The following is a 12,218-nucleotide window of genomic DNA, read 5'->3' as shown; positions in this document are numbered from 1 at the left end:
TTGTAGTTCCTAGAGCAATCACCAAAAAAACTCCTAATAATACAGTTTAAAAATTGAGAGGAATCAAAATGGTACACAAAAAATGCTTGATTGACACAAAAGTAGGTGGTAAAAGAGGAACAAAGAAACAAACAAAAAAGACAGCTAGGAAAAAATAATAAAATGGCACATGTAAATACCATCATATTGATAATTACATTAAAAACAAACAAACTGAGGACCCCAGAGACTGTCAGACTGGATAAAAAGCAGACCCAACAATATGCCATCTGCCAGAGACATTTTAAAGATCCTAAATGGCTTGTAAGTAAAATAACAGAAAACGATATAACATATAAAGATAGTAAGAGAGCTATCACAGCTATATTATTATTAGGAAAAATAGACTTTAACAGAAGAAATACCACAGGGACAAAGAAGACCACATGATGATAAATAGAAATATGAATATAACAATTATGAATGTGTGCATATCTAACAGAGTCCCAAACTACAGCAAACAAAAATGGACAGAGTTAAAGGGTAAAATAGATAATTTAATTATACATGGAGATTTCAATATCTCATTGTCAATAATTGGATCATTAAACAATATGAATAATATGAATAGTAATCCATAGCATTGTCAATGCATATAATTCATAGCATTGTCAATATATATGAATATTATTATTCACATCATATAATATGAACTAGAAATATAATAAAAGTTATCCAACATAAGAAAGAACATCTACCAAAAAAATCAATAGCAAACATCATACTTAATGCAGAAGGACTAAATGTTTTCCTACTGAGATTAGAAATATGGCAGGGGTACTTGCTCTTACCACTTTTATTCAACACTATACTGAAGGTTCCAGCCAGTGCAATAAGGCAAGAAAAAAAAATAATTCATCCACAATGGAAAGGAAGGAGTAAAATCATCTTTAGTATCAGATAATTGATCCTATATGCAAAATACCCTAAACAAGCTACAAAAGAACTACTTAACAAATACATAAATTTAAATCACAGGACACAAGATCAATAAACAAAAGTCAATTAAATTTCTATATATTAGCAATGAACAACTTTAAAATGACATTAAGATAATTTCAATCACAATAGCATCAAAAGGGGAAAAACGAAGGGAAAAAAAGTAAGTACAAGACCTGAATACAGATTTCTCACATATGACAACAAAAGCATGGTCGTAACAGAAAAAAAAATGTCATAAATTAGACTTCATCAAAATTTAAAACTCCTGATTTTAAAAAGATGATATTTTAAAAGCGAACAGACAACACTGGGAGGAAATATTTGCATATTATATATCTGACATAGGACTTAGCTCTGAAATAACAAACATTTATAGCACAATATAAAATAAACATCCCAATTTTTAAATGGGTAAAAGATTTGAATAAACATTTCACTAAACAAGACATGAAGAGTTAATAAGCACATGAAAGCATGCTTAATGTAATTAGTCACTGGCAAAATACAAATTTAAACCACCATGAGATAGCACTACACACCCACTAGCACGGCTATAATCAGAAAAACTGAAAATGCCAAGTGTTGGCAAAGATATAGAGAAACTGGAATCCTCATGCATTGCCAGTAAATACGGCACAGTCACAATGACAAATAGTTTGGCAGTTTCTTAATTAGTTAAACATGAGCTTATCATACAACACAGACATCAATTCCACTTTTAATGTCACCCAAAAGAATAAAAACATTGTGTCCATTCAAATACCTGAACATAAATGCTCATAACAGCATTATTTATAGGAGCCCAAACTGGATCCAGACCCAATTTTGATTAACTGGCAAACAGATAAACAAAATACAGCATATCCATACAATAGAACAGTATTTTGTAATTAAAATGAATGAAAATGGATACATTCTATAGCAAGAATGAACTTTGAAAACATTTTACTAAGTGAAAGAAGTCAGGCACAAAAGATTGCATTGTATGATTCCACTTATATAAAATCTCCAGAAAAAGCAATCTATAGGGAAGAAAACAAATCAGTGTGTGCCTGGTGCTAATGGTGGGAACAGAGATAGGCTGGAAAGGGACATGGAGGTCTTTCCGAGGTGACAACAATGATCTAAAACTGAATTTGGGGGATGGCTGTACAACTCCACACTCTGCTCAATATCACTGAATCGCACAATTATACTCTGCTCTTCACTAGCGATTAGTTTGCCCATGACAGTCAAAATACGCATTTATTTGTGCTAAGCTAAAGAAATTAAACACATATTTTTGTTGTTTTTATGAAAACAAAATAAGAAATGTATGTAGGAGAAAGGTTAAATTTTACACTTATTTTCTACCACATCCACGATTTGCTTCCTTCCTGTTACTGCCCTACTTACAGCTCTCTCAGCAGAAGTAAAGGACGCCCTACGGAACTGGGGCTATAAAGCAGTGATGAACTCTGGTAGAAGCCTCTCTCACTAGGAACCTGTGGGGTCTCACAGATAATTCATCATCAACCACGAGGGGGCATTAGTGGTACTTCCCCAAACACAAGCTGATCCCAGCTTTCACTTTTATTTTTATCAAAGGACTCTTGCTTCCTCACCTGGGGATGCTAACAGAGGTATCCCACAGATTTTTACACCATATTGATGCTATTCCTCGGTTCTCACTGGACCTAACAACACATATCAACATACAGTAACACATAAATATACACTTACCAAAAGAAATGTCCGGATTGTTCTTATTTTGTTGAGTTCAAGAAGTAATTTTTGTGCCTTCTCATGGTTACTACAATATTCATCATAGATACGAAACTTGTCTTTCTGTGAATTCATGTAAAAAGAAATTAGTCATTTGATTCAGCATTCTGCAATTTTAACCTATGTCATATGCATAAAGAAGCTTCAGAGTGCTTACTACGTTTTAAGAGCTATACTGCGTGTATACAGCTATATATAAATTTTATTTATTTTCCCTGGCCCATGAAGAATAGCCTAAAAACGGAGATAAACATGTATCAGTTGTACTCTATCGTGAGGAATTCAAGTGGACAAATGAACCAAAGGGTGGCAAAGCACAGAAAAGAGAGGGCTGAGCTTTGTCATGAGGATTCAGTTACAGCTTAAAAAGAGGAAGAAATTACATACATATTCTTGCTGTTATGTATGAAAACTGAATAAGGACTGTATGCAGAAGAAAGGTCAATCAATCTAAGCAAGGTCCAGGTATATAAATCCATGATTCCTAGGCAGGGAGAGGGAAGAAAGTCATTTAGGTGAAGGCAAAAGCAAGTGCCAGATCATATAGAAATAGAGAAACACAGGACCCTGTGGTTCATATACACCAGTCTAGACAGTTGTGCTTAAGAGAGTAACAACCTGAAGAATATCTAGCAACAAGCAACTAAGAGAATGACAGACCCTGAAGACACCACGTCTGAGAGGTTGTTTCAGAGTCATATTTGTAGGTATAGAAAAGTCAGGAAATCATGAACACTTTCAAACAGCGTTATGTTGTAAAGGACTGACAGTCCTATGTAGCTCCAAATATAAAACTAGGACCTTTAGGTGGATGTTGCAAGGGCAGTGATGGGCAGATTTTGGATCATCATGGAGATTTTCTAACAGAGCTGTCACTAAAGTAGGAACAAAATAAACAGCCTTCATAGATAAATAGGAGATATTCTTTTAAAACAAGAGGATTTGTACCATCATGATCTCTAAGCTCCCTTCTATTTGTAAGATTTTCTCAAAGTGCCTTATCATCAAAAGAGTACCAATAAAAGGAAGACACAAAAAATGTATTGATCAAATATTAGAACAAAAGCGTGCCCACTGAAATTTTAAAGGCACGCATTTAGAGACATTAAGTGCTACTTTCTCTAACCAGCAGAAAACGTATTGAATCACTTATCTCAAGAAATGATACGAGCCAGAAAAATAAAATAAACTTCAGAAATAGTTTAGCTAAATTCAGGGATGACAGATTCATAAAGTGTTACTAAGGAAATGGATGTCAGGGGTGCAAGATTCCCAGCCACAGCCCCGGACTGAGATAGCAACTACTCCAGCTGGCAGAAGATTCTGATTCTTTTGATTCTTTCGTGAAAGAAAGCAGGCTTAAGTGAGTGGACACAAACACCCGTGGCTTCCAGCTGTGCCCAAGAAAAACACAGCTTGATCTTCCTATACCCCATGAGCCTCTCCTTTTAATATAATTATTGTTATGACATATTTTTTGATTATAAAAAGAAGATAGAGCTTGCTCACTACATAAAGACAGATTTTGAAACTACTATCAAAACCTTTCTAAAAGACTAGATGGAAAATTAAAAACACACAAAATTTGATTTCTATGACTAAATACTCTTACACATTTTTAAACAAAACATTAATTGTCTAGCATTTTGATAAATACATGGATTTATACTGGTATTCTCAAAATTAGCATCAACGCAATAGTATAAATATCAGCACTCTCTCTTTTTTTTTTGGTGTGAATGCCCTTTAGTTTTGAAAACAATTTTCACTACACAGGTGTCTTTTTATTTTGCAAATTAATTGCATAAATAATTTCAGGGATTATATATAAAGAGATGAAAATGATCATATAGGCACAGGATGTATAATTTGAAACAACTGAATGCCGGCTGGTTATTGCGTCTGCACTGCTCAGTACAATCTTCTGAGAAACCATCCTTGGGGAAAATTCCTGCTACTGGGTTTATTCAACTCCAGGTTTGTCACAAGTTGATTAACAAGGGAACATTCTGACTAATAAAAGGCTCATCATGCCATTATAGGAGTGAGGATTTTCTGCCTCAAAAGAAAAATGCTCTATGTTTGAGAGAAACATAAAAATTCATTCATTATGAACAGCCTGAATATTCATTAGAATTCAAAGCTACAGAGGATGCGAAGAACTAACTTGTCGGGGAAAAGAAAAGGCTGTTTATTCTTCAGGAAAATGGATGATGTGAGGCACTCTCCCCTTTTCTGGCTCTAAGTGGAAGATTTCATTGGCCTTAAAAGACCCCAAACTTTTGGTGTCAGATTTTACTTCTAATACTGAATGCACATATACCACTATGCCAAGAGCTAAATCTTAAAATCTAGGGGAAAAGAACTTTAAAAATAAACAGAAATTTATCCTACAAAGTGAAGAAAGCAGGTTCCCACTTCTTGTTGAGCATTAGGTTCGGGGTGTAAGCATTCTTCCACGACTTTTAAGAATTCTTTATGTACTGCAAGGATGTCTTCAATGTTTGAGAACAACATCTGTAAATACACAAATGTGTAAGTAAGCTCAGTAGTGAAGCAATTTTTTTAAGTCTATGATAGCATAGTGTTCTGTCTCCAACCCGAAAACTGCACATCCATGCCTTCTTCCCACCTTGCCAGCAGAGCCTCAATTTTGTCTGGACGTCCCCTCCACGCCGCTGACACAACTCTGGGAACCATGAGCCCATGGCTGGCTCTCAAGGCAAGGCCTCAGTTGCCCAATCCAAGCCAGGTATCCCACTCCCTTCTCAAGGCTGGGCTGCAGGGAAACCAGCAGAGTTGCCAGCAGGCTTTTCTGGGAAAGGCATCTACGCTGCTAAGAAGGGCACACCAGAATGGACAGTCCTCTTTACCCTCTGGAAGGTGCCACATGTAGAAGTAAAACCTGGGACAGCTTGCAGAGTCATTCTGCAGCCACAGGAAGAGCCAGCTTGAGCACAAAGCTGATAACCTGGGTGGCAGTGATTAGCTGGAGAGGATATAGCGACCTTGCTGGCCTCTCTGGGTCACAGGTGCTAAACCTTCTCCTCTGTCTGGAGTCCCTGATATGTAAGCCAAAGTGTCTTCAATTCAATTTGAGTAAGAGGTTTCTTCAGCTTACAATCAAAAGCAAGCTAACTAAAATATTCTCCTGGGAGGAAAAGTTAAAAGTTAGGCCTTTTACTCATGGGGAAATAGAGTCAGAAGAACCTTTAAAAATCCTTAGAATGTCCTGTATTTCCAGCAAAATAAAACAGTAAGTTAGCATCATAAATATCAGGAATAGTACATAAAACTTTAAATGAATAATCATTATAGTATAATTAATTTTCATTCGCCATCTTTTTTTTTTCAAAACTGTTCACAATTTTCCTTCCTTGCAGTTTAAAAGAAACGATTATACATCTGTTTCTGAATTAAGGATATTATGTGGAGTGAACCATTGAAATCTTTTGTTCTTTAGTGATCACAGAGACTGGAAGTCATGTTTGCCCACACCCTGCCTTCCTGAGCCACCTCTAACAATCCTCTTATATGGCTCAGTTCCCTCCTTCTCAAAGACATTGAGGATCTTAGCCTCCTATTTATTTATTTATTTATTTATTTATTTATTTATTTATTTAGAGACAGAGTCTCGCTCTTGTTGCCCAGGCTGGAATGCAATGGCACAATCTCAGCTCATCACCACCTCCGCCTCCTGGGTTCAAGCGATTCTCCTGCCTCAGCCTCCAGAGTAGCTAGGATGACAGGCATGCACCACCACGGCTGGCTAATTTTGTATTTTTAGTAGAGACAGGGTTTCTCCATGTTGGTCAGGCTGGTTTTGAACTCCTGACCTCGTGTGATCCTCCCACCTTGGCCTCCCAAAGTGCTGGGATTACAGGCGTAAGCCACCACACCCGGCCACCTCCAATTTATTTTTCTTCCTCTGTTCAAATGTTCCCAAGGCCTTGGTTTAAAAAAAAAAAAAAAAAAAACTCTATGACTTTTCTGTCCTCCTCTTCATCTCCCATCTCTTTTCCTAAGCCCTGTTTCTCCTTTTTAAAATTATTACCAATACAACTGACGGGCACAGCAACTTGTAGTGGAACTGTCGATCAACTGAAGGGCTGTGAAGTACCGTGAAGTACCATGGCACCAGCAAAATTTATATGTAGGAAACTCATGCTCAGGTTGAGGGCCAATTGTACCTCCTCACCTTCACTGTTTCTTCTGTCACATTTTTGTCAACTTTTGATGCTGCACACTGGTTCATTCGGTGTAAGAATGCCTGCATGAAACAAGAAGACATTATGAAGTTAACATTAGGTTAATAAAATGACTGGGTGTTGAGCAGAATTAAACTAATTTTTTTACAACAAACCAAAGTGTACAAATCAATTTGTTGAGTATAATTGTTTTGTTGTAACACAGAAACCCTTGTGCATTGCTGCTCCTATCTGGGAATTACACTTCCTTTACAATGTTGGGATAGGGCCAGAAATCATCAAGTATGTGTAAATTAAATTTATCCAAAGTTGTGAAGTAAGCATTTAGAGTCAGATATTTCCTAAACTTCTAAGACTTGCAAAGCACAAGAAGACCAAAATTTAATGGAAAATGGCATTTCTAATAAAACAACAAAAGGGCCAGAGATTCTGAAGTGATCCTCTTTGAAATTAGAGATAGATAAATAGATAGAAGATAGGTAGGTAGGTTGAGGGACTGATTGATAAAATAGATGATAGATAGATAGATAGATACATAGATAGATAGATAGATAGATAGATAGATAGATAGATAGATAGATAGATAGACAGACAGACAGACAGACAGACATCCCCTGCCACTGTCGGAAGACATCAGAAGGAATGAAAGACTTTCCCTCTCATCACACCCAGCCTTTTACAGCTTGCACTTAAATTTCTGGGTTCAGGTCCGGGCTCTCCATACCTCTATGGTAGGCAAATAAGCTCTTTAGTAATTCAAAGATTTGGACTCTTCTCAGTGGTCATTAAGTTTTGACCAATGGCTAAATAGACTATTTTTTTCACAAAGAAAAATATGAGTAGAATAATTTCATTATATTGAGCCTTGAAAAAGAAAGTTTAGGGGAGAAAAAGGAGAAAAGAATTTCCATCTAGCAAATTTGGTTTATGTCCTCAAGACACCATCTATTATCACCCTCAGGACATGGCTAAGAAGAGTATAAAATGGTACAATATTTCAGAGGGCAACTTGACAATATATCTCAAAATTTTAAATGGGTATTTCCAGCCAGTATGGTGGTTCACATCTATAATCCTAGTGCTTTGGGAGTCCCAGGCAGGATCCCTTAAGGCCAGGAGTTTGAGGTCAGCCTCGGCAACACAGCAAGACCTTGTCTTTACAAAGATTGTTAAAGTTTGCTAGGTGTGGTGGCACACACCTGTAGTCCTAGTTACTTAAGAGGCTGAGGTGGGAGGATCACTTGAGCCCAGGAGTTTGAGGCTGCAGGAAGCCATGATCACACTCACCACTGTACTCCAGCCTGGGTGACAGAGTAAGATCCTTTCTCAAAAGATAAAAATAAAAATAAATGGGCATTTTCTTGACCCAGCAATACTACTTCTAGGACTTTGTTCTACGAAAAATATTCAAACAAGGGGATTCATTGTATTTATTACCAAAGTGGAAAAATTGGAAACAATCTAAATGACCATCAATAAAAGAGTCATTAAACAATTATGATATATTCAAATTATAGACTACTATAGCAAAAGTGCAATCATAAATGGAATGTGATGAAAACTATATATACACGTACATGTGTATATGACAGATGTCTATAAAATGTTGTCTGTTGAAAAAAATTATTAAGTAGCATATTTGCTACATACATACATATATGCAGATGCATACGAATATATACAGATATACAAATGGATAATATCGGTGTGTGATAATATTGAGAAAACAGCAGGTGGCATTTCCCAAAATGCAATGGGTAGTTCACGTTAGGTAATAGGAAATTGACCTTTGTACACTTTCTAATTTTTGTAGTTTTTAGCTATAAGCATGTTATAACTTATATCAAAATAGGAACAAGACTATTTAAAATAAACCAAATAAGCCACAAGATCTCACTCCTAGCATGAACTTCAGAACCACATTTATTCCTGATTCAACCAGTTCATGTTTCAGATTCTGTAACTACCATGTCAGAGCAGAAGGAACAGCCTCAATTCTTCAATTTATTTCATTTTATTTAAATTCTTCAATTTATTTCAACATCAGCTGAAATAAATAAAATGAATATGTATTGGATGTCACTCCAATTTGTCTATTGGGAACAAGTGATATAATTTTTGAACTCTTATCTAAAATTAATGATAATTGGTGAAAAAATTAGAATTTTCTAACTTTAAGTGCTCAGGTTATTAGTATTATTATGTTTAATTTTTTGCTTTAGTTTTGTTTTTCTTGAATATTTTCCACATACTCATTGCAAAAGTGTTCTTTATATCATTCCATTTACTCTTAAAATAACATGGTGGTTTATTTGCCTAGTTTACATAGTTTACATTTCATATTGACCACATAGTAAACAGGTAACCTCTCGTGCAAGCAAAGCTTAAACTTCACCTCTACATTTATAAACCTTTTCTTCATAAACTGAACTCAGTCACATTCTGAAATGGATAAATTAAAGTGAGGAAGCAGTAACAATGAATCAAAATATGAGTTAGAAGGGAACATACAAACTAAGAAAGTAAACCATGTCTTTATCTGATTTTTTATCTTCTTATTCTCCGTGACAATATGGAACTTTTTGTTTAACTGTGTATGAAAGGAAATCTGGAACTTGTTAACATTTCTGACCAAGTATTTCTTTTTCCCAAGGTCCTCATTTTATACAACAGTGAAGGCAGATTTTAGATGTTTGCTGAGAACGCAAAATCATGAAAACTGTTTGACACTTTTTATAAGAGGTTTAAATCTTCCTTCCTAAAGCTAGGAAAAAAATAGGTAATTTCAAAATCACCCTTTAACAACCAGTATCTATAGTGCCCTTTCAGACTCTGTTAATTGGCACATTTAATCCTTCTTATATCAATCAAGGAAGCATCAGTAGCCTAGTCACAAAAATACATGAAGGACTCTATACATTGTTTTATCTCTGCATTCATTCCCACTTGTCCAAAATTTCATCAGAATCAGATAATATTCATCTTGACACACATATATTTGAAATCGAGCTGTGGAAAATAGCTTTTTATGCTAGTGAGTTTCAAATTTTTTCTTGTGTTTAAGACTTGGAGAGTTTCTTCCAAATGCAGATTCCTATCCCCAGAGGTCTGACTCAGCAGATTAATTTAGGATCCAGAAATCTGCATTTTGAGCACGACCTCTAGGTGATTCTGATGTAGTTGGTCCAGAGATCATCTTCTGATGAACATTTCTTTATGTTTATTCTTTCAAAGACTAAAAAAAAAAAAAAAAAAAAAAAAAAGCCGACTAAGAAATAAATGAATCGTAATAGGAATATCGGATTTACTTGTTTCACTTTGACTTTCAACTCAATGTCAAACAGTGGTTGTTTCTATACAACATACTCTCACCCAACAACTTGGAATGCCGGTACCCTGCAGAGGACACGCCTCCCACCCATGAAAATCACAGTCAAGGCTGCATTTAACTGGTCCCAATAATCTCTGAAGGGTAGGGAGATGCAGACACAACACAGATGAGTCAAAGACAGGCTAAGTTGCGTTCAGAGGAAGTGAGGCTCTTGTAGATGCCCCTCCGAGGACCTTTCAGCTTGCACGTGTGTGAGCATGTGCTCCATTCACCAGCATTCCTCTAACAATGGCTCCACAAAAAATATTCCTAGATTTCACTCTAGTCATGGGCTTTTCTCAGAGTACTCTTTATTTTCTCTTTAACAAAATTGCTCCATATTATCTCGTATTTTTGGTAAATGCATATGATAAATATTATCCACCAATTAAAGTTTAATAAAGCTAAAAATGTCACCAATTTGCTATCAAGAATCAAAAGGAAGAAACTCATTAAGATGAAATAGGAAGATGACAGCAATCTCCCTTATCCGTGTCTACCCATTTGTGCTGTTGCTAGTTGAAAAGTAAAGCAAAGCTCACCATGGGCTTCATTCTCAGAATGCATTTTCATATGTTATGATTTCAACATACAAAATGATCTCTTTCAACATATTTTTGCCCTTTCTACTCTTTTCATCAGTCCAGGCACACACAGATCACTCTCAAAAGTCCTGCAGATTTTAACAATTTATACTTTTAATTCTAGATACCCAATGCCAATCTGAATTTCATATCATACAGCACTAAACCTTATTACTCCAACAAATATTCTATATTCAAAATCCTGAATGTAGACTATTTAGCAGCACCCTGTCACCTTAAAGATTTGGCTATTTAATATGGATACAGATAGACAAATTGTGTATATAAAGGTGAAATAGGAAAAATTTAAGAGGGACCCCACCGTTGCAGGAAAAAAGACTGTACTAATTTCATGAAAATAAACGAGAAAAAAACAATAAGGGTAAATATTTTCCTTTTACCCTTTAATTTAAAACAATATTATCACATCACAGTTCTTTGGAAGATAAGGGTTTTGTCTGGTCCTAATAAACGAAAGAAGTTTGTCATTTGGGTTTGCATGAACACCTGGTTGGTACTGGCATCACTGGAATGGAGAAGATTGAAAGTGAAGAAGGTTTTGGGGTGGGAGAATCAGAGTTTGTTCTGGACCTGTTGGGTCTCAGATTTCTATTGGGCGCCAGTGTGGAGATCATGAGTAGGGGGTTAGCCATTCCAACGTGAAATTCTAAGGGAGGGATCAGGGCTTACAGTAAAAAGCCCTGATTGTCACTGGCACAAAGATGTAATTCAGGGAAAGCATATATAGAGAGAAGAAATGACCAGCCCTAGTCCATTGGAGACAGTGTGGAGATGGGGAAGACAAAAGGCACAAGGACAGGATCATTTTATATATTTGTTTACTGTCCGTCTCCCACATTTGGATGGGAGCTTCATGAACACAAAGCCTATCTGCTTTGTCCCCTGGGATATCCCCAGCACCTACAGCAACATCTGGCACTTGGTAAGTGCTCAATAAACTTCTGCAAAGACTGACGACTTTTGTTCTTAACTCAATGGTTTTCATTTATGAAGACCACCAGACTTCATTCCATTAATTTCCCTAGTGTATTAACTTCCCAAATATTCATTAACAACTTAGAATATAGGATAGCACATAATCTTTTCCTCTTCTATCACCATATGATGTGGTTTATCAGTCTTGATATTATTGACATTTGGAACTAGATTAAACCTTTATTTAAATTAAAACCTTTGTAGTGAAGGACTGTCCTGTGCTCACAGGATGTCTAGTAATCTCTTTCCCACTTGGATACAATGAACGATAATTATAAAATGATGTTACTTTGTTCCTACAGAATATGAGCAGCA

General features: G+C 36.0%; 1 protein-coding gene across 4 annotated transcripts in view; it reads right to left on the bottom strand.

The window, feature by feature from the left end:
* The window catches only part of PREX2 (phosphatidylinositol-3,4,5-trisphosphate dependent Rac exchange factor 2), a 303,886-nt gene that overhangs the window by 236,238 nt on the left and 55,430 nt on the right, over nt 1-12,218 (bottom strand). For all 4 annotated transcript variants that reach the window (XM_021942408.2, XM_017962077.3, XM_003902839.5 and 1 more), the window contains exons 2-4: nt 6,944-7,015; nt 5,140-5,262; nt 2,704-2,808 (exon numbers count right to left, since the gene is read on the bottom strand). In XM_021942408.2, coding sequence (XP_021798100.2) covers nt 2,704-2,808; nt 5,140-5,262; nt 6,944-7,015 — 300 coding nt within the window. The remainder of the gene's footprint in view (nt 1-2,703; nt 2,809-5,139; nt 5,263-6,943; nt 7,016-12,218) is intronic.

This window comes from Papio anubis, chromosome 8, assembly GCF_008728515.1.
Source record: "Papio anubis isolate 15944 chromosome 8, Panubis1.0, whole genome shotgun sequence".
Lineage (NCBI taxonomy): Eukaryota > Metazoa > Chordata > Mammalia > Primates > Cercopithecidae > Papio > Papio anubis.
Note: the sequence above shows the minus strand (reverse complement) of the source record. Positions and strands in the feature narration are given on the sequence as shown.